The sequence below is a fragment of the Alternaria conjuncta genome (genome assembly GCF_024043145.1).
Source record: "Alternaria conjuncta strain BMP 0040 chromosome Unknown scaffold_7, whole genome shotgun sequence".
In the NCBI taxonomy this organism is placed as follows: domain Eukaryota; kingdom Fungi; phylum Ascomycota; class Dothideomycetes; order Pleosporales; family Pleosporaceae; genus Alternaria; species Alternaria conjuncta.
Window position 1 is genome coordinate 663,408 of NW_026250096.1, and position 21,096 is coordinate 684,503.

Consider the following 21,096-nt stretch of genomic DNA (forward strand, 5'->3'; position numbering starts at 1 on the left):
CTTTGAGCCGCCAGATGCACGCGGAGCACCTGGCCGAGAGCCTTGGTCGCAGCTTGTCTGTCATGCACCAACGCGCGACTTGCTGTTCTCGGTGCCACCTTCAACAGCGAAGCATTGGAGAAGGCGAACTTTTTTTTCTTGTTTTGTGCCCGCGCTTGAGCAACCCCGGCCTTGCGCGTCGTTGAGCCCGTTCTATTGAAACGCATGGCCTACCGCAGAGGCAAACGTCGCGACTGTGCCTCTCGATCGAGCGCGCAAATCGTCGATATAGCAGCGCTGTTACTCTGTAGGCGTCCCGAATGCCCACTGTTATCCTGATAAACTAGCGGCGTGTGAAACCGCTATAGCATCCACCCGAGCGGCGCAGCAAACACAGAGGCGAAATCTATGCACTCCTCCGGAACACATACGAAAGCAGATACGCCTATACGCCGACGCGACGAACATACGATCTGGAGACGGGAGGCAGGCTGAGATTAGATAACGCACGAATGATGCGTACCGCAAAAAAGGGTTCTGAAGCCCGCGCACGTGCGTTCCGCCCCAGCCAACACCGCGCTAATGCAAACTGCGGGCAAGCATCGCCTGTCCTACACAGCTCCTGTTCCTAGGGACCTATGGAACTATGATGCTGTCAAATGCGCGATGCGCGCCATAGTACCAACGCCCCAGACCGGCCCAGTCGTGTCACATGGTCGCCCACCGTCCGCGCTTGTAATGGCCATCTGGACCCAGCCTGGCGTTTGTATAGACTCGTCGATAGACTCTCCGATAGTTTTTGAGCAAGCCTCCAACACCTTGTGTACAAGGTTATTTGTATTGAGCTGAAAAGCAGCCAGCCCTGTGCATTACTACTTTTTGCTTATCGCACCCGTCTCTAATGCTGCCCGATCAGAAATGCCGCGCCAACGCCATGCCATGCCATGCGCAACCATCAGTCTGCGCGTTTGCTTGCTTCCTTAGCAAGAGCAGCCGCATCACTAGCCTACGTTCTGGGCCGTGTACCCGCCCGCGCCCAATCAAAACTCCTGTTCCCAAGCTTCTAGTTTGCGCCAGCGATTTCTTCTCTCTTGATACCGGATCTGTCGCACATGCCCTTGAAGATTCCGCCTTGGTCGTACAGATTTAGCGGCGAGTCGAGCTCTGCAATCAGCCCGGCGTCCATGACGCAAATCCTATCGTAGTTGATAACTGCCGGATGTCAGTACAAAGTCGGCGCGCGGCAGGCAGCGATGCACTTACTGGTCTTTAGTCGATGGGCGATGCACAGAAGCGTCTTGCCCTTGAAACCATCCACGATCTGTTGGTAAATATTAGCTCATGTATTCAACAACACTGCTTGATGACGCAAAGCTTACCGTTTGTTGGATCTTCGCATCTGTCTCAAAGTCGACCGAGCTGGTAGCTTCGTCACAGACGATAATCTGAGATCCACGGACGAGCGCGCGAGCCAAAGCCATCAACTGCCTCTGGCCCAGAGAGAAATTGAGACCCTCTTCCTCAACCACACTGTCGAGATGTATGCGTGCAGAGTGATCTTCCATAGTCTGGTCATTTGAAACAAGATCAGCTTGTCGGAGGGCAGACCAGAGCTCCAGGTCGGAATGTTCGTGGAAAGGATCCAAATTGGACCGAATCGTTCCCTTGAAGAGCGTGGGGTCCTGCGGGATAATGGCCAGCTTGGAGCGTAGATCGTGAAGACCAATCTTGCCAATGTCTACACCATCAATGACAATCGAGCCACCTGACAGCTCTTGCAGTCGGAACAACGCCGACATGATGGACGATTTACCCGCTCCAGTGCGACCAACAACACCAATGCGCTCACCAGCACGGACATGCATGCTCAATCCCTTGAGCACCAAAGGTAGCCCATCGCGGTACCGCATCTCCACATTGTCGAAGACGATCTCGCCATGCTCAGGCCAGGTTGGTCGTACCTCGCCCATATGCAGAGGCGCTTCTTCTTCGAGTTGGCTTCCGTAGTGGTGGATGCGCTCCGTGGAGTTCATGTTGTTTTCGACCTCAGCAAGTTGACGAACCGTAAACTGAATCATCTGCACAATAGTGAGAATGTACGAAAGGACCAGACCAGCAATGCTAGGATCGACGGAGAAACGGCTGGTAACGACGAGGATACCCGTTGTGAAGACGAGTAGAATGCCGACAATGTCCAGACGGACACTCAGCCAGCGTTGATTGGCAAAGGTGAGGTAGTAGGCACTGTTCATATCGTCGACAGCATCACGAACAGACTTCGAAAACTGATTTTGGAGACCGTAGGCGCGAATAGTCGGGGTACCCATGACAGCCTCGCCGAAGCGCGAGAACACCGTGCTACGAAGAACAGCTTCGTGACGTTTGACCTCGCGTGCAGAAGACCGGTAGAACGCCGCCGAGAACATGAACATGATGAACAGCGGACCCAACGCGATGGCGTAATAGTAGTAATACGAGATGATGAGGATGAAAACACTGTTTATACACGTTAGCTCAAACGCTTGAACAACACGTCCCGAGTAACTTACGAAATGATCATAGCAAGCGTCAAAAAGTACATGCGCATCGCATCCGTAATGGTGTTATCCATGACATCGATATCCTTGCTAAAACGATTCGTAATGCGTCCCAGCGGCGTAGTATCGAAGAAGGACATGGGCGCGCGCAGCACACGGGTAATAGCGCGGTGCAGCATGACTTTACCAGCTCGGGTACCGAAGATGGAGACCGAGAAGGAGAAGAAGAACATGAAGAGGGCTTGGCTGAAGCCAAAGGCTGCGTATGCACCAATGTATGCGCCCTCGGAGTAGCCGAATTTGTCGGAGGTCCAGTAGGACAGCCAGAGAGAGGTGACGATGTTGGCGCCTTGAGAGAGGACAAGGAGGATGAAGACGAGGGGGCCGACCCAGATTCCGCCTCCGGCTTTGATGTATTCGATCCAGACTTCCCAGCTGACGCTCTTGGTTGCGCGTTCTTCCGTCTGCATGAGGGCTGCCTGCTTCTTCTGCTTCCGTTGCTTCTTTGTGCTCTTGACTTCTGCTTCGACTTCGTCCTCGTTGACTTCGTCTTGCTCTTCCTTCTCCTCTTCCTTGGCGGTTGAGCTCATGACTTGCACGAAGTCGGCGTTCTGGGCCATGAGGTTGTCAAACGTGTCGACGGCTTTGACTTCTCCTTGGTCCACCCAGATAATCCTGTCGCAGCGGCTGAGGACGTGGAGCTGATGGGTAGCTAGAATGCGGCACTTGTCTTTGAGCAGACCGCAGATGGCGTTGTCCATAATGTGGCGACCAACATGGGCGTCGACAGCGCTCAAAGGGTCGTCCATGAGGATGATATCCGCATTGAAGTAGATGGCTCGAGCAATGTTCATGCGCTGCTTCTGACCACCAGAAACGGTGATACCGCGCTCTCCAATCTCGGTCGCGTCGTTGTGCGGTAACATGTCCAGGTCAGGACGGAGGGCGCAGGCATCCACAACTTGGTCATACCATTTCTTGTTGAACTCTTTGCCGAAGATGATGTTTTCTCGTACCGTAGCGTTCTGGATCCAGGCGTATTGCGGGCAGAAAGCACGCGAAGCACCAAAGACAACTTCACCACTAGTCTTGCGCATGTCTCCTGCGAGAGCCGCAAGCAGCGAACTCTTTCCAGACCCAACACCTCCGATGATAGCCACAAGCTCGTTCCGTCCAATGTTAAGGTCCAGTCCCTTGATCTCGAAGGGCTTCTCCTCTTCCACAGCCGTCGCGTCGGAAAGTGGTCTCTCTCCACCCTTCGCTGCGAGCTTAGCGTTGGCCTTGCTCTCCCTCTTCTCTTTTCTGGTTTCCGGCTTCTTTCCTGGCGGCCCAGCGGCACCGTCTTCTGCGTCCTGAGTGGGGTGACGCTCCCAGGTGAAGTTTGCGCCCTTCAGTGTGACCGCATCCTTGGCGTCATAATCCCACTTCCCGCTCTCTTCAGCCTCTTCAGCTAGCAAGAACTCTTGGATACGTTTGACGGAAGCGTTCGCGTCGATGACCTGACCGATAACGAGCGGCAAGAAGTTGAGCGGGATACGCATGGAGTTGAACAAAGCGAGTGAGGAGAAAATCGGCGCGGGATCGAGATTGCTGTTGACCTGGGAATAGGTGATGAACGAAATCATCGAAGCGAAAACGGGCATGGACATTCCGACGGAGAGAACGGCGTTTCGAATCGTGAGCAAAATCTGGATACCGTGAATCTCCTTCTTTCTGATCGCCTGGATGCGCTCCAAGAAACTGGTCTCCCAGCCGAAGTATTTGACGAAGCGAACACCTTGCAGAATCTCCTGGGTCAAGCTCACACGTTGGTCGGTAATTTTGTTGATGGCAACTCTGCGGCGGAACAACGTCTTGACCGCGCGACCGAGTAGGGGCATAGCAATGAGAATGAGACCAAGACCGGGAAGAGCGCTGTATGTCAAGTTGACAAGAAGCAGCGCAGTTGTAATCAGAATACCAACGGGAGCAGTCCAGATCATATGGAAGAAACCACTGGCTTGGTCGATACGATAGGTATCCGTAGACATCAGGTTGACGATTCGTCCATTGCCCCAGCCCTCACCGTCGCCTGCCACACCTGCCGCAGTCTTTGGTGATTGTTTCTTCTCTTTCTTCTTCAGCATCTTCTTGTACCATTTTACTTGAGCTTCGCTTCCTGGCTTGATATCGGGTGGTGGTGCTTCGAGGACAGCCTCGCCACCTGCTTTGGCTCTCCCTGATAGCTTCATTGCCTTGTTGAAGATGAGAGCAATCAGGACACCCCTGGCCTCTCCACCAATCATCATACCGCGGTACATGAAGTGGTTAGTGGCCAAACTCTGCAAGAACTGCATCGCGGTGATTCCAATGACCAGGCCGATACCCTCGCCAATGTCTGGCGCCGGGGCTCCAGTTCGTTGCGCAAGGTAAGCGCGAGCAGCAAATTTGATGAGATAACGTAAGACGAACGGTGCGACCGCTTGAATGACGGATGCTGACAGCTGACATGTGCCTCCGATGATGAACTCCCACTTGAATGTGTCGAACATGGCACCCAGCAGGGGTCTCTCCTTGCCTTCTGCTCTCCGCCTCTTGAAAGCCTCTTCCAGCCTTGTTGCCAAAACCTCTGCACTCCTGTCAGGATTGACCTTCCAGATGTCGTTCTTCTCCAACGGCCGCTTGTAGCCCACTCTCATCAAGGGTTGCATCCATTGCCATGAGAGTCGGCTGAAGAAGCTTGCTGTGTATTCGGGGCACACATCGCGCTCCTTTGGGATTGGCGGTGGATTATTCTTCAAGAAATTCAGGCGTTTGTAGAATGGCTTCCTCTTTCGTATCGATCTTGTCGCATTAGATTCACTGTCGCTGGCTTCCGAGTATGCGCTTGTACTGGACTGCAATCGCGCTAGTCTGCCTCTTGCACTGTGTCCATCTCCAGTTTTTTCCACATCCTTCTCCGTTGGCTCGGTACGTATTGGCTCGTACTCCGTCGGATTCTCTGCTGCGGCCTGCGGATCCACGAGTCCAAAGTCCTTCTCTTTCTCGTTCTCATCCAACGATGACGTTGATGGCGACTTCGCCATGGCGGTGGTTCAGCGGCTGGATGCCGAACGCCGAAGAAGGGTCGCGGTGATCGTTGTGTAGGGCCGAAACAAAGTTTGGCAGCCGATGTCGAACGTCACCGTGAAGTCGCAGGGCTGGGGAGGATATTAGATGTTGGTGAAAAGAACGACTAACGCCAGGACTCACGCGGCGACATGTTTGCGAGTGGCAGGCAACGACTAGTCTATATGGCCTCGGAGCAGTCATGAAATCAGTGCATGCACCCGCTCAACATTTAGCGCGTGGTCTTTACCGGAGATAAAATTTCGCCAATGAACGGCTTCCGCGAACCGATGCATGTATAATCCGGGGGCTGTTAGCATCAGGAATGTTCGAGTCCCTCGGTACATAATTCGCCCCGATGACCCGAAAGGCTTGATGTTACTCTTCAGCTGCTCCACGATGCTGCATGTTGGCGACGCGAGTGCGCCATCAGCAACAGGCGTCCATCATCCACGCGCAACAACCGTGTCTCGGCTTTGACAGTTCCTTGACAGCTGCTTAGAAATTAACTTCCGCGGATTCGATGTCGTAAAGAGCGTGTGGACACGCAGCCATGATCGGGCAACAGTGGGGCCATCGCTGCATGAAACGATGGCAAAAAGCTTTGGCCCAGACCCGACATGCCGACCTGTGGATTAGTCGCGCCCGTCACCTGTTTGCACAGACAAAGTTTCCCTTCAGCTGGGCGCACTGCGGCCGTAACTACGGTATTGGTTGAGAAGCGGCATTCGGGCATGTGTAAAGGTTGGCCCGTTGTTGTTGACTACCCATCTCGTCGGATGCCCACCTACCGGATCGACAACTAAGCGACTTCCAGATTGGCAGCATGCATCCGCCATATAGCAATATGATGTGTGTAACCCACAACGCATCTAGATGAGACCTATCTTGCGACTGTCAGAGTGCATGCAGCGCACGATGTCTGACTGCACTGAGCATGCATATCGGATTACGTGCACTTCGGGCTACGCACGTGTGCGTCCATTGGCCAGACATCTCCGACGTAGTCATGAAGCCCGAAGTGTCGCGTCCGATGTGGAAACCTCCTCTTGCTGGAAACGGCCCGTAAGCAACGTCGGGAGTTATTAAGGTCCGAACATGTGTAAGCACACAAATATGTAAGCTGTATCATGGCTATCGATCACGTCGCGTATCAATCTTGGGACAGACTAGGGAGGAACATCGCTTTACATCGAGCAAAGCGCCAGCAATATCGCAACAGTTCTTCGTTGCAAGCGTCATGCCTCGCGCATACAATCGAAGTCTCACTGCCACACCCTGGGGAAGGTTATTCTTGTGCCTCACTCGACAGCAAGGCGTCGCACGCCGCAATCAGCACTAACCACGAACACGAGGGTCGATACTGTTGAAGAGGGGTTGTACAATCAACAGTCACGATGGTCACATTGGGAGATACGTAGCCAATTCAAAAGCGAAAAAGCGACCGATGAACGGCAAGATTGTGCCATTGTTATTGAGAGGTGCGGTGCGCCGGATGCTTCAGAACCTTCTGAACGCCGGGCCTCCTCCTCATAGCCATACATACGATGGCGGGGCAGCGAAGGATGACCTATTTACAAGTCTACAACAGTCGTAGCTTCAAGTCAGTCGTACGGGGTATCGCAAGGAACTGACAATGTTCCTAGTTATCCACTCCTATGTGGACGTTCTTCTCCAGTCCAACCGCGGAAGTGAGCACTTCCTTCTCCTTCTCGCCCTTGAGGTTTGGCAGCTCTTCCATAGCCTCCTTGAGAATCGACAGAGCCGATTCAATCTCCTGCTCCGTGATAACAAGCGGCGGCGCAAGGCGAATAATGTTTTGGTGTGTGGGTTTCGCCTGTCCATCAGAGTCAGCACCATCAACCTCTTTCACATGCATAATCTTGAGGGCTCTTCCTACCAGTAATCCCTTCTCTTTGCAGAGCATGCAGAGATCCCACGCGCTGTGTCCGTTTGTCTTGCTTTCGTCGATGACAATTGCGTTCAAGAGGCCCTTTCCACGAATGATCTTGATCATGGGGCTGTTGATATTCTTGAGGCCTTCTCGGAACTTGTTGCCTAGTGTCTCAGCGCGCTCAACCATGTTCTCCTCTTCGATGAGCTCAAGAGCCCGGATCGCGACGGCAGAGCCGAGAGGATTGCCGCCGTACGTCGAACCATGAGTACCAGGTTCAATGGTAAGCATGACTTCTTTGGAGCCGAGAACGCACGAGACAGGGTACATGCCACCTGAGATGGCCTTGCCCAGCAGGACCAAATCAGGCTTGATGCCACTCCACTCATGGCAGAGCATCTTGCCTGTCCGCGCAATACCCGTTTGAATCTCGTCGCAGATGAGCAGGACGTTGTGCTTATCGCAGAGTGCCCTCACTTCCCGCAGGTAGCTGTCATCTGGCACCACGATACCCGCTTCACCCTGAATGGGCTCGACCAGGAAAGCAGCTAGGTTCTTTCCATGCTTCTCGAAGGCTTCCCGCACATCGTCGACATTGTTGTAACGGAGTGGTTTGCCAGTGGCGGGGCACGCGCTTCCAATACCAGGGAGGTACGGGCCGTAGTTGTCGCGAGATTCGGGGTCAGTGGACATGGTAATCGCGGCAAACTACCAGCATGTTAGCTGGTTTGGAAGAATGGGGCAGGCATGCATACTGTCCGTCCGTGGAAGTTCTCCTCTACCGAGAAGACCAGCGCCTCGTTCTGCGGGATACCCTTGACTTTGTATCCCCATTTGCGCGCGACCTTGACGGCTGTCTCAACCGCCTCGGCGCCAGTGTTCATGGGAAGGATCATGTCGAAGCCGAACAGCTTGGTGGCATACTCTGCAAAGCGCGGGAACACATCGTTGTAGAAAGCGCGACTGCTCAGAGTCAACCGCGAGGCTTGCTCGGTGAGGGCCTTGACAAGCTCGGGGTGGCAGTGACCCTGGTTGACGGCGCTGTAGGCGGAGAGGAAGTCGAGGTAGTGCTTGCCCTCGGGGTCCCAGACGCTGCAACCACTTGCTCTTGAAAAGACTAGCCTGTGTTAGTCATGCATTCCAGCCGTAACTCCATGGTTGCATACCAATGGGGAGTGGGTGGTAGTTGTGCGCAGCGAAGTCGGCCTCGGTCTTGATGGCATCTTGCGACGACGCCGAGTGGTACTTGGAGGGATCTGGGGTGCCTGTGGGGTGGAAGGAGCGGGCAGTGGGCTTCAGCGTGGTGCTGTTGCCATTTGCCGCCGCCGTGTCGTTCTGAATTGCGCCAGGAGCCATGGTGGTGGACGGTGGTGATGCTAACGTGGGGTAGTGGGGAAGGGGATGGTTGCTGCGCTGGGGCGTGAGTTGAGGATGCAAGAGACGGAAGCAGCGGCGGCGGGCTTCTTATTTTGTTCCTTGGTTGAGGGTTGTGCCGTGGATCGCCTCCAACTGTACTTAGGAGACAGTCTTCGTAAGAGCAACTGGTGTTATCGCCTCAAGATGCCTTTAGAGGAACGCGACCAACGAGCGCCCTCGGCTGACTGCGGGTTATGCATATAGCGCCGCTGCCATTGGCTCGTGACGGCGGGACGGGCATGGCGCGCTGGATTGCTGCGAACACGCCAGCTGGCATGCGAGGGAGTCGTGGGAATGCGCAAACTGCAAGAGGCTGTGTTTGGTGATGAGGTTTGGCGATGATGATAGGCATGGCGCGTGTTGCCGGTAAAAGTTACCTGTTCGTCTTCGTGTCTCGACGCGTTGCGCCATTTTCCCGCCTGTTCGAGCAATCACAGCATGGCAAGCTCCGACACCACCATCACGACATCGGCTGCGATAGCCTTTGTTTCTTTCGTAGTGCAATAGCCTTGACAGTTCGTACGTGTCTGCGCCGACCGCCTAAGGGTTCTGACTTCACTCATGTATGCATCGCGCACTCGTCGCAGGTGCTGGGTGCAGCAGTGGGGACTGACTGCCCAAGGCGAGACTGGCGTCATAGCTAAAGCCTAGATTGCTGTACGGCAACGATAGCCACCACAAAAGTCAGCCTTGCGAATACAAAGATTGCGCCGTATGTCTTCACATATGGTCAGTCGCACACTAGCCCTGTTTGCTACATTCCAACCATTACGAAATACGAGTCCATCCAGCTTCGCACGATACACCACCATGTCTACCAAACCACCACTCAACAAGTCTTCCCCAATTTACTGGATCCTCGACTGGGATGGCACCATCACCAAGAAAGATACACTAGATGCCCTCGTCAACATATCCGCCGCCACAAAACCAAACTTCCCTACCCATGACCACTGGAACAGTGTATCGAAGGCATACATGGACGACTACATGGCTACCCTGGCCCAACTCGCTCCTAATGGCACACTACCCAGCACAGTCTCGGCAGAGAAACAACTCCTCGCCCAAATGAGAGCTGTGGAACAACGCAGTCTTGATCGCGTATCTTCTTCTGGTATTTTCGCTGGCTTGACAAGAGATGCGATCGCCGCCGGCGCAAAACAAGCTATGCATTCACGTGCTGTAGAACTGCGAACTGGGTTCGAGAGTTTCTTTAGACATGTCCAGCACGACCGCAAGAAGGATGGATTCATGCTTCTCAGTGTTAACTGGTCTCGCACGTTTATCCAGTTTTGTCTGGGAGCAGCAGATATCGTTGATGTGCCTACCTCTTCCATCATGGCGAATGAACTGGATAACATTGAGGCTGGAGAGTCATCTACCGGTAGAATCATCTCGACTATCCATGATGACGCAGGTATCATCATGTCGAGCGGGGATAAGCTGGAGAAGATGAAGCGCACCCAATTCAAAGGCCAAACCGTGTACGTGGGAGATAGCTGGACAGACATCGAATGCTTGCTCGCAGCCGACCTGGGGATTTGCATCCGAGATGAACCCATGGGGAGTTCACAGAGGAAACTCGCAGAATCGTTGACGAGGCTAGGGATCTCATGTCTGCATTTGAGCGACTACAAAGAGGCTGATGAGTGGGGAGCTGTATGGGCGAGAGACTTTGCGGAGATTCAAGATTGGATTGCTAGCAAGTCAACGTAGACTTGCAGTTTAAACGAACACTACCGGTGTAATACATCCCATGTTTCAACTCCAGACGCGCACGCTATGTTATAACTCCGCTCAAGCCTCTGTCTCAACACCCGCTCCATCCCTCTCATGATGATGGAACATGTGTCCGACCTTCTTCTTTCCACGATCACCGACATGCTTCATCCATGCCAAAGTCCTTGGGCCTTTCCATTGCATCATGCCCCTGTGCTTGCGATGTAGAGCGTGTGCACTCTCCCTGTAGTCCTTCATCTTGCTGATAGGACCGCTGGTACCGTCTGTACTCAGTTTCGAGTCGATCCTTTTGCCGCCATCCTGGAGGAAGTCTGGGACAAATTTCTTCTTTTCAGGGTCGTCACCGTCATCCTCAGAATCCGAGCTGTCGGAGGATGAGCTGTCATTGTCAGTCTCTTTGTTGTCGTTGATACCGGGCTTGTCAGAGCCTTCCGAATCATCCCAGTCGGTCCACTCATGGTCATTGGTAACTTCGAGAACTTCCATGACGTTGGAGATGTGCTTGTCGCCCTTTGCAAGCTTTTCGTGGTATCCTGATAGGCCGGACCAGAACGTCAATGTTACTTCGATCTCGCCAACCTTCTCACCATATGTTTCAAGCACATTGTTTTCTGCGCGCTTCAAGTCGCCACTCCAGATAGGGATGCGTACTGTCTGTTCTTCGTTGTCGGGGACATCTTTAAGCCAAAGGATACCAAAACCTGGGGTGTGGTCTCGGAACGTGGCGTCTTGTCGGAATTCGAATACCAATGGCGCACAGTAGCGGGCCCGCACAGGTAAGCGAATGCACTTGTCCTTGGTAGTAGTCCAGATAGTCGAGCCATCCTCTGAGTGGACTTTGCCATTACGCCCCCGCGAATGTAATTTTGCACGTTCCAGTGGAGTACGAACCTTGAGTCGAAGAGGCTGCAGATGTTCTGGAACGTCAATAGCCTTTATGCGGGGATTGATGTCCACGGTCCCGTAATCCCAACCAAGCATGCTTCGTGGTAGTTCGACTTGCACGCTTCGAAAGACCATGGAGATTCTGACCCGACCATATCCAACTCCTCCAGCGAGTGGAAACATGTGATTGATCTGACTGCGCTTTTGAAAGACCCTTTCTAGAGGCAGGTAGACGATTCCAAGCAAGGCATCGTCTTCGTGCACACGAGCATCCCGAACGGCAACATGTACTTCAGTGTTGCGAACATCCCGGATAAAGCGCTCGCAGCCAGCGTTGAAGAACGGTTTCGAGTTCTTTGGCTTGGTACGTGTCTTGAAGATCTTCTTGTGGTTGAGGATAATGGTACAGTATGAAGAAGGTAAGCCGTCGCCTTCTTCCTCTTCGTCGGTTGCCTCCGCGTTTGCAGAGTCTTTCTGCTTATTCAACGTTTCCAGTTCCAAGCCGGTGATTTGGTGGATCTGGATGCTGAGTATACCCGAAGGGTAGTCTTCGGAGGGCGGAGACGCGATAATGAGCTGGTCTTGCCGAGCTTTGAACTCTTCGGACTTTTGCTGTTCCACTTCATCGCGATGGTCTTCACTTGCCTCTCGAAGTTTGTTCTCTGCCTCCTTGTACATCTTCTTTTTCAGCTGGTCTATGTTCTTGACATCCGGGTCCTCATCTTGCATCGCAAGTTGGTCATCAGTTATTCGGGTTTTGGAGAAGTAACCCAGGCTCCAGCTCAGCTTTCCCGGCATCTCGTCCCCGCGTTTGAGAGCTCTGAAACCGTCCTCGCGATCGTGCATTTTGCCGTTGGTCTCGTCGCTCTTCATCAACTCTTTGAGGTCGACTTCGATACGTCCCAGGTCGTCATCAGCAGTTGAACGGTCAGAATCCCATAACTGTAGCCTCAGTTTCTCGTCGACGTTCAACTGGTCAAAGGTGACGCAGACGAAGCAGTGCTCATCCCAGTGCGGATTCATGTTATCCTGGAGAACACGTGTTGACCACAGCGGCTTTCCGAATTTGGCCCATCCCACGCTCACGTAGGGATCTGCAGAGCCTCCAAAAGGACCGATCTTGGTATCGCCGTGTTTGAAGTCAAACGCGTACTTGATGCGCACCATGATAACTCCCTGTGCAAGGGTATCCTTTTTAAAGTCGTCGCCCATCATCATGTCCTTGAGGTCTAGAGTCAAAGATTTAGGCGCGACATACTCAGCCAAGGCTGCATCCATGGATGACTGCACGAAGCTGGAGATCAAAGGTACATCCATGAGGTTCGGGCCCTTCTTTATAAGCGGCACACACGAGAGAGTGACCTTGGGTTGCCCCATGAAGGACATGGTGCAAATCGAGAAGAACGGAGGATCAGGGCACAGCTGCAGACGGAAGCGCATAACACCAACTATACCCGCGAGGTCGACCCAGACAGCTAGAACACGTAAGCAGTTGAGCGCTTAATGAGAATGTCAGACTTACGTATCTTGAAGTTACCTGGCATGTAGAACGCCAACAGTATGTGGGCGTGTTTGGCGCGCGACTTGATACCCTTGCCCGTGGATGGCCTGTATGCGAATGCAAGTTCAACGTTAACAAAGTCTCCGTCTTCTGCTTCCATGTCATCTTGCTGTGGATCGTCATTCTGGCCATCGCCATCGTCGTCACTTGTTTCGACAGTCCGGTCGCCTTTCTCCTCATCCGGGGACTTTAGGTTTCCATCGGAGCCCACTGATCTGGCAGCTCCGCCTGTTGGAAGCCATCGAACGCCGAGGATGCGGAGGGCCTCACTACCTTGGCCAAGATCTTCGACAGCCACCATGCGAACCATACTCGGAAGAGAGGCTTGCATAACATCCTACAAAAGTTAGTGTTTATACTTGGTTTACTGTCGGTCACGTACCTCAAGTGTGTCTGAAATGCTGGTAAATAGATCCGGGTTGATCAACGGCCATATTGAAGCCATCAACGAATTGAGCCATTGTGTGCTTTCCGCAGTTTGGGTCTTGGCCAATCTCTGGCCCTTTTGTCGCTCCGCCTGCCAAACCTCGACATCCCAGACGTTCTTGATCTTGTTTTCTGACCACTGTCGCATGAAGAGTATGATGGCTGTGGAGACGAGAGCCATAACACTGAGTTCAGCAGCCTTCCATGCCTGCCTTTCCCAGCCTGTCGCATGACGCGTCGGCCAAAACAATGTGTTGACCAGCATCAAGCTGACCGCAGCTGCTCCCACGCCAACAGTCACAGCCTGCATGTACACGGTTGTGATCTCGCCTCGTGTCCTGTCGAACGACGGAGGTGGAAACAAAACTTGCATACCCGTATGCGCGTCTTGCGATTCCTGCCCCTCGTTTTCGAGATGCTCGTCGCTCTTGTTGATGGCGTCTTTACCGGTCATTGTGCGTGGATCGGACCCTGCAGCGCTCGGGTTCTTTGCGGTACTCTTCAGCTCTCGGTCGGTATAGTCGTGAATCTTGATGGGTAGATGGGTGATGGGATCTGTGACTTCGCGATCTGCACCGTCGGCTTTGAACTTCTTCATATCCTTCCGGGCCTGCTTGGGATCTGACGATGTCAAGCCGTCCTCCGTTGTATCCTCGAGTCCATCTTCGTCGCCTTGGTCTTTGGCCAGATTCTGGTCCTTCTGTTCGGGTGTGTTCTTTCCGGCGTGGTCGTCTGCAATTGGCTCGTCTTGCTCAATGTTCTTGTTCCTGTTTGGGTATGGCCCATTGCCGTCGTTGTCCAGCTCGACGTCTCTTCCATGTCTGAAGACGTTGACGGCGTCCCCTAGCCGGTCGCGTGTGCTCGGTTCGTTACTGCCATCTGGATGGCCGTACTCGTCTTGTCTTCTTTGCTTCTCCTCCCTGTATTTCTGGACCGTAGGTATCGGGTTATGGGCGTTGTGTGGCCGTCGGTAGTCCTTACGCCGGGCCTCTACGTCCTCGACACCGGACATGATGAAGCAGCGCGGACTGGGTTGTGTCGGTAGTGGTAAAGGTGGTTCGATGAGCAGCGAGTGGCTGACCCGGCCAATTAGTGGATGGGGGTAGTGTACAGTCGTGAATTCATTAGTCGTGTGAGATCGTGAGTCGTGGGAAGGCTTGCGAAACCTGTCGCATTGGCAGTGGAAACAGGAAAAGCGCTAATACAGGGAATGTTCTGCTCTGATCGCAATTGACGTAGGTACAAGCAAGGGACATGGGAAAAGCCCGTCTTGCATGATCCACTTAGCGCGCTGGCCTTGCATCGTCTGCACTTGCAGCGCCGAGGATCCGGAATGAAGACTGGCCCCGCATGATGCCCGTGCATGATGGTCTGCTGGTGGTGCTTTCTGGCTGTGACGTCACAGCTGCCCGCACTTACGCGTTCGTCAGGCCACTGCCACCAGCCACCACCGCCGCAATCGGCAGCATTATTTTGCGGGGGTGCCGAGAGCCGGGCGATCCTGGCGGTTACCGCACGACTTTACCTTAGCCTCCGCTTAAGCCTCACTTGCAGCTTCTAGCATGCTTCAAATGTGTACAAATTCCTATTTCCAAGGCTTCTAGACGTCGAAGCTTACGCTTAGTCCATAGCCAACGCACTTCAAGTCGTCAGCGTAGCCACGGCAGACCACCGAGGAGACACAAGTGGCATACTCGCACCAAGGGTATCATTTTAACTTCTACTATGCTACTGTGACCACGTCTTGATCAATTGCTCCATATCCGCACTTGCTTGTCGGCGCCACCACTTCCTACCCTTTCACCATCCGGACTCCAATCCAGCGCAAACACCTGGTCCTTGTGTCCTGGCAGGTCCTCCTTTAGTTTACCAGTCCTCATGTCCCACACCTTCAGAGTCGTGTCTTTGCTGCAACTCGCCAACAATCGGCTGTCGGCGGAGAAGCAGGTCATGTATACCGGCCCAACGTGCGCTCTCAATGTGTTGAGGAACTTTCCATCTCGTGCCGACCATAGTTTTACGTGGTTGTCCCATGCTGCAGACGCCAGTAGGGCACCGTCTGGGGAGAAAGTGACTTGGTTGATCTGCTTTTGGTGGCCTGTCATTCTGGTGACTGGCTTCGTACTGGTCAAAGGCGTCCATAGGATGATGGTGCAATCTTCCGAAGCAGTCGCTAAGCGCTCTACTACTTCGCCGTTGATGGTAGCGGCCTTCTCAAAGCGCGCTTTGGCTTTTGCGAGCTTCTCCTCCGGGCTAGACGGTACCTTGCGCGTGTGGTCGTGATACGAGGTGCGCAGGACAAAGTCGGTAGAAAGAGCGAGATGGTTGACCCAATGCGCATGGCCTGATAGCGTGTTCACGAGTGTGCCTGTTGCCGCATCCCAGACTTTTATGGACTTGTCGTGAGAGGCGGTATATATCCGTCCAGTACCACCCCACTTCACGCACGTCACATTGCTCTTGTGACCAGACAAGGCGTAGTCGATTCTGCCACCAACCGCATCCCAGACTCTTACTGTACCGTCTTTTGATGACGACGCGACTCGCGGCCGACCAGGCTCTTGCAGATGGTAGGGCTCCCAAGAGAGTGACGTGATGAAACTGGTGTGACCTTTGAGAGCACCCCCAATCTGTTTCCCAGTGCTCGGGTCCCATATCCGCACTTCGTTGTCGTAGCCACCGGAAGCAAGTAGAGAGCCGTCAGGTGAGTAGCTGACTGCAAGGACCCATCTTGAGTGCCCCTTCATAGTATGCACTGGTGTTCCTGTATCGCAGTCCCATATCCTCACTGTCTTGTCACCGCTACCACTTGCCATCCTGCTGGAGCTGACTGGCGAAAAGTTCACTGACAGAATGTTGTCTCCGTGACCCGAAACCGCGGCTGAGCAACGCGAGACTGCCTTGACGCGGAAGACTGCCTGCGGCGCATACTGGAGCACTATTTCGTTTTCTGCCGACGCTTTGCCAGGCTTGACCAGGGCATTGTATAGGTCGTCCTTGTCGGCAAGCGCTTCGGTTGCGCCGTCTGGGAAGAAGCGGTACGGTATCTGATCGTCGGCTTGGTCTTTGAGGTTGTTGAGCAAGAGTTCGAGGTTCTTGGTGGACGCTTGCGATAGCGGTACAGTGAGTACTGGGATACTCCCACTTTCGCCAGTGGCTTGGTCGACGAAGCGCACCCGTACAGTGCCATCAGGTATAGTAGTGTCGATGTCTTGTTGCTCGCGCGCAAATTCGGCTTGCGCGCGCTTCTGGCGCTTTGAAGGCGGCGGATACTGGGTCGCCATAGTTCAGATATCTCGCAGTACGATTTTCGAGTAGGTTACCAGCGTGGCAGAGCTGTTTCTTACTTTCGAAGGCCCCGCTGCTACCGTAAGAAGGGAAAATAATTTCTGGGTGTTATCGATAACAAACGCGCTAGCAGCCTGGGAACAGTGGGGCGGCGCGCTAAGCTGTTCCCTCGACGCGTCTCCTTCCTTCCATCTCGTCTTTCACTCACGCGCGTCCAAACTGCTCCAGAGCTGGAGTTGGTGACGTCCCCAATTACTCAACGGCTAATCTCGCAGCGCTAACCATCATGTTCCAACGATCCAGGCCTTCAACCTCGCAGAGCAACTCGGTGTCTACATCGTATGGGTACTACGGATACGGTGACTACAATACGACTACTACGTCCCGACCAGGCACTCGCAGGAACACAGGCAGACCCTCAACTGCGCGACCGAGGACTGGAGCCTCTACTATCGCTAGGGTCGAGGCTCAGAACGTTGTCTGTGCCATTGCCGAGTCCCGTGGTATCTCACCCACTGTTGGCTTGGCTTTTGTGAACCTCGACACTGCAGAAGCAGTACTCTGTCAAATCTGCGATAGTCAAACCTTCGTTCGAACAGTTCATAAACTTAAGGTCTATGGTCCATCCGAGATTCTGATCGTATCTACTGCGGCGAGCCCTAGATCAAAGCTCTTCTCGATCGTTGAAGAAAACCTCGAAGACATTGGAAGTAAGCTGACCCTGCTTGATCGCCGCTACTGGGCTGAGTCGACCGGATACGAGTACATTCAGTCCTTAGCGTTCAGAGAGGACATCGAAGCAATCAAGATTTCCGTCACTGGCAACTACTATGCGGTGTGCTGCATCGCAGCAGTGAGTCCTTTGTTTGACTTTTGAGTGCTGTTCATAACCCAATTCACAGGCACTCAAGTACATTGATCTCGGCTTAGGTATGGTCTTCTCCGCTCACTCCCTTCGCATGAGATACGAGCCATCTGAAGGATCGATGATGATCGATGTGTCTACCATTTACTCGCTTGAACTGGTGCAGAATCTCCGCGATCCGAAGTCAAGAGATTGCCTATTTGGTCTTCTCAACGAGACATTGACACCCATGGGAGCGCGCCTTCTTCGGAGTAATGTCTTACAGCCACTCACGGAGGCAGAGGTACTCAACACACGGTATGCTGCAGTCGACGATATGACCAAAAAGGAAGAGTTGTTCTTCGCAACCCGGGCAGCGCTGAAGAATTTCCTCGATGCCGACCGCATACTGACTGCGCTGATTGTCACTCCAAGCAAGACCACTCTGCAGACAACGGAACAATCCATTAATCACGTTATTATGCTCAAGCAATTCGTCAATTCCGTAAGCCCGGTCTTCGAAGCCCTAAGTGGAACTGCATCTGTCATGTTGAACAACATCCGCGAGATATGTGCCCCAGAGAACGTCGCACCTGTCCAGGAGCTTATCGACCGTGTCATCAACGAAGACACCACATATGCAAGGCAGCCTTTGGAACTCAGGAACCAGCGCACTTATGCCGTCAAATCTGGGGTGAATGGGCTGCTTGATGTTGCGCGTACGACTTACAAAGAGGCTACTGAAGATGCGTACCAGCATTCAACAGAGCTCAGTCGTGAGATACAGTTCATCGTGTTCAGTAAGCCCGCTCACTAACTTCGTGAAGAGGAGTACAATATTCGGCTAGACCTCAAATACGATACGGCACGCCAGTTCTACATGAAGATCGCAACAACCGAGCTGGAAGGCAAAGCACTACCACCGATATTCACCAACGTCATTCGCCGCAAGAACAACATCGAATGCCAGACTTTAGAATTGATGAAGCGTAATCAGAAGGCATGTGGCCACATGCAGTGATTCGGGCTTTGCTGACGTATCAGATCGCCATGTCGCACCAAGAAGTCATCCTCATGAGTACAGTCAAAGTTGAAACAACGGTGCTCCTGCTCACTAACTATTATCAGGCGATGAAGCGGTCGAGGCTCTCATCGATGAGGTCCGCAGTCATGTGTCTATCATGTTCAAGATCTGTGAAGCAGTCGCGATGCTAGACATGGTGACTATGCCTCGACTGCCTCTCATGTTGATGTGGCTGACCGAGAGTAGATTGCGGCCTTCGCCCATCTGGTCACAGTGAATAACTACAGTGGGTAGTATCCGTTCCATGGCGCTAAACGCAAGTCAGGCTGACATCTCTTCAGCTCAGCCGCAGCTCACCGATACGCTTGCTATCGAGGCCGGGAGACACCCGATCAAAGAGAAAATCATGAAGAGCAAATTCGTCCCCAACGATGTCTATGCTACGCAACAGACGCGGTTCCAGATCATCACTGGTTGCAACATGAGTGGCAAGAGCACTTATATCCGATCCGTGGCTTTGATGACAATTATGGCTCAGATCGGCTGCTAGTACGTTTGATTTGATTACAAACTTTGAATTTTCGAGTACTAACTACTTCCAGCGTTCCTGCTAATTATGCCTCATTTCCTATTCTGCATCAGCTGTTCGCTAGACTGGGCATGGATGACAACATCGAAACTAATGTTTCTACCTTCGCCGCGGAAATGAAAGAGATTGCTTTCATCCTACGCAATGTTGATCGACGTAGCTTGTAGGAGACTGATCGATGAGTGGATGCCATATCATTGCTGACAAAAGGTAGAGTTTTGATCGATGAGCTAGGTCGAGGCACCAGTACCAGAGATGGTCTGGCCATTGCGTTAGCTATCGCAGAAGCCCTCGTTTCGAGTCGCGTATGTGAATATACCCCATTGATGCCGCGTTCTAACGCATCACAAGGCTCTTGTTTGGTTCGCAACCCACTTCAAAGATCTTGCGACTATCATGAGTGACCGCGCTGGAGTTCAGAACCTACACCTGGCAGTTGAGGTGAGGGCGTTTCCAATCTTCTCAGATCAAACCACTCACATCCTCAGATGGAAGACGCACACAGCATGACGATGCTCTACAAGACGGCCCAGGGAGTCGTCCAAGAGATCCACTATGGTCTAACGCTTGCGCGTGTGGTTCCTTTCCCACCCGGGGTTGTGGAGCATGCTACCTTGGTTGCACAACAGGTCGAGCGTCATATGCTGCGAAAGAAAAAGGCCTCCGAAACTGTGCTTAAGGAGAAACGACGCAAGCTCGTGCTCAATCTCAAGGAGCATCTCGTTCAAGCACACACTGGTGTGTTAGAGGGAGAGGTTCTCACTGCATGGCTCAAGGAATTACAAAAGGAGTTTGTGAATCGTATGACTGCCCTAGAAGCTGAATCTGCAAACGCAGGTCAGGAGAGTAAGGACGAAGAGATGACAGACAGGAGCGGGCTGAGTGAAGAAGAGCGACCTAGCACGTCCGCCAGTCGGTCGGTCATATCGATCGACTCGCATACTAGCTCCACGGATTCTGATTCTACCATTCGGGCCATGTCAGAAGTATCTACTCTGAGAGCAGTCTCTAGTAACGAGCGTTAGCAGTAAAGACCATGTGCTTCTATGGCTGCTAGTAGCACAGAGAAGGGCTGCTACGCGTGTAGGCAAGCTCAGTATGATCAAGATCAGATCTCAATAAGATTGAGGTTGCTGATATGCCTCTGTAAATAACCGAAGTCACCCGTGAATAGACCCCGAACTCAGGCGCGAAGCCTACAAGACTTGCAATAGAGCCACAAAAGTTGATCCGGTGTCGATCTTGCCGACCTTGTGCCTGGCCCACTTAGCGCGTGAAGCATCGGATTCCAGGGTCATGATTGGAGCGCGGTGCAAAGTGCGGGGGTCCTTATCGCTCCTTCTCCGACTGAATCACCTACTTCGGACGGAACAGCTCCAGGGCTGCTGTCGGACCTTGCAATCTTAGATAAGCGATCGTATACAGCTCCTCATCGCGGCAACCGTCCTGTCGCTCGTTAGAGCGCGCTAGGTGAACGCATGCAGTGCAACCAACCCAACATTTTAGTACCCGGCACCCCGGTGCACTGCTGCTCGTCACCCAAAGGCTACCCCAGCCTGCCGAGTCGGCCCCGTATGGCATGGTCTTAGCGTGGCGCTCACCAGCCGCGCGACCATCAGCTTCAGTCATCATTTGCACTATCTTTGCTTTCCCTGTCAATCTAAAGCGCCATGCCTCGACCAAAGAAACCCGGGGTAGAACCTAAAAGAAGATCGCGAAATGGCTGCTGGTATTATCTCAGATCAATGGAGTCTGGTCATTCTTACTCACCAAACACAGGCCATGTAAAGCTCGAAAAGTCAAATGGTAAAGCAGTTCTAATTGTG

General features: G+C 53.1%; 7 protein-coding genes across 7 annotated transcripts; 3 read left to right on the forward strand and 4 right to left on the reverse strand.

Moving 5' to 3' along the window:
• Positions 1-1,042: 1,042 nt before the first annotated feature.
• J4E85_005324 (uncharacterized protein) lies at positions 1,043-5,581 on the reverse strand (the record flags this gene model as incomplete). The annotated part of the gene is made up of 4 exons (XM_051469573.1): positions 1,043-1,191; positions 1,243-1,300; positions 1,359-2,475; positions 2,529-5,581. The coding sequence occupies 4 exons, from the start codon at positions 5,579-5,581 to the stop codon at positions 1,043-1,045; spliced, it is 4,377 nt and encodes a 1,458-aa protein (XP_051326404.1).
• Positions 5,582-7,245: 1,664 nt separating this feature from the next.
• On the reverse strand, positions 7,246-8,853 carry J4E85_005325 (uncharacterized protein; the record flags this gene model as incomplete). The annotated part of the gene is made up of 3 exons (XM_051469574.1): positions 7,246-8,205; positions 8,253-8,614; positions 8,664-8,853. The coding sequence occupies 3 exons, from the start codon at positions 8,851-8,853 to the stop codon at positions 7,246-7,248; spliced, it is 1,512 nt and encodes a 503-aa protein (XP_051326405.1).
• Positions 8,854-9,723: 870 nt separating this feature from the next.
• Positions 9,724-10,629, forward strand: J4E85_005326 (uncharacterized protein; the record flags this gene model as incomplete). Its single annotated transcript, XM_051469575.1, has 1 exon — positions 9,724-10,629. One exon carries the CDS (start codon positions 9,724-9,726, stop codon positions 10,627-10,629), a length of 906 nt encoding a protein of 301 aa, XP_051326406.1.
• Positions 10,630-10,710: 81 nt separating this feature from the next.
• On the reverse strand, positions 10,711-14,537 carry J4E85_005327 (uncharacterized protein; the record flags this gene model as incomplete). Its single annotated transcript, XM_051469576.1, has 3 exons — positions 10,711-13,013; positions 13,061-13,436; positions 13,482-14,537. 3 exons carry the CDS (start codon positions 14,535-14,537, stop codon positions 10,711-10,713), a joined length of 3,735 nt encoding a protein of 1,244 aa, XP_051326407.1.
• A 736-nt stretch (positions 14,538-15,273) lies between these two features.
• Positions 15,274-16,809, reverse strand: J4E85_005328 (uncharacterized protein; the record flags this gene model as incomplete). The annotated part of the gene is made up of 1 exon (XM_051469577.1): positions 15,274-16,809. The coding sequence occupies one exon, from the start codon at positions 16,807-16,809 to the stop codon at positions 15,274-15,276; it is 1,536 nt and encodes a 511-aa protein (XP_051326408.1).
• Positions 16,810-17,099: 290 nt separating this feature from the next.
• J4E85_005329 (uncharacterized protein) lies at positions 17,100-18,678 on the forward strand (the record flags this gene model as incomplete). The annotated part of the gene is made up of 3 exons (XM_051469578.1): positions 17,100-17,666; positions 17,716-18,457; positions 18,485-18,678. 3 exons carry the CDS (start codon positions 17,100-17,102, stop codon positions 18,676-18,678), a joined length of 1,503 nt encoding a protein of 500 aa, XP_051326409.1.
• Positions 18,679-18,707: 29 nt separating this feature from the next.
• Positions 18,708-20,295, forward strand: J4E85_005330 (uncharacterized protein; the record flags this gene model as incomplete). The annotated part of the gene is made up of 8 exons (XM_051469579.1): positions 18,708-18,735; positions 18,786-18,877; positions 18,928-18,967; positions 19,023-19,230; positions 19,284-19,433; positions 19,485-19,575; positions 19,622-19,711; positions 19,759-20,295. The coding sequence occupies 8 exons, from the start codon at positions 18,708-18,710 to the stop codon at positions 20,293-20,295; spliced, it is 1,236 nt and encodes a 411-aa protein (XP_051326410.1).
• Positions 20,296-21,096: the final 801 nt, after the last annotated feature.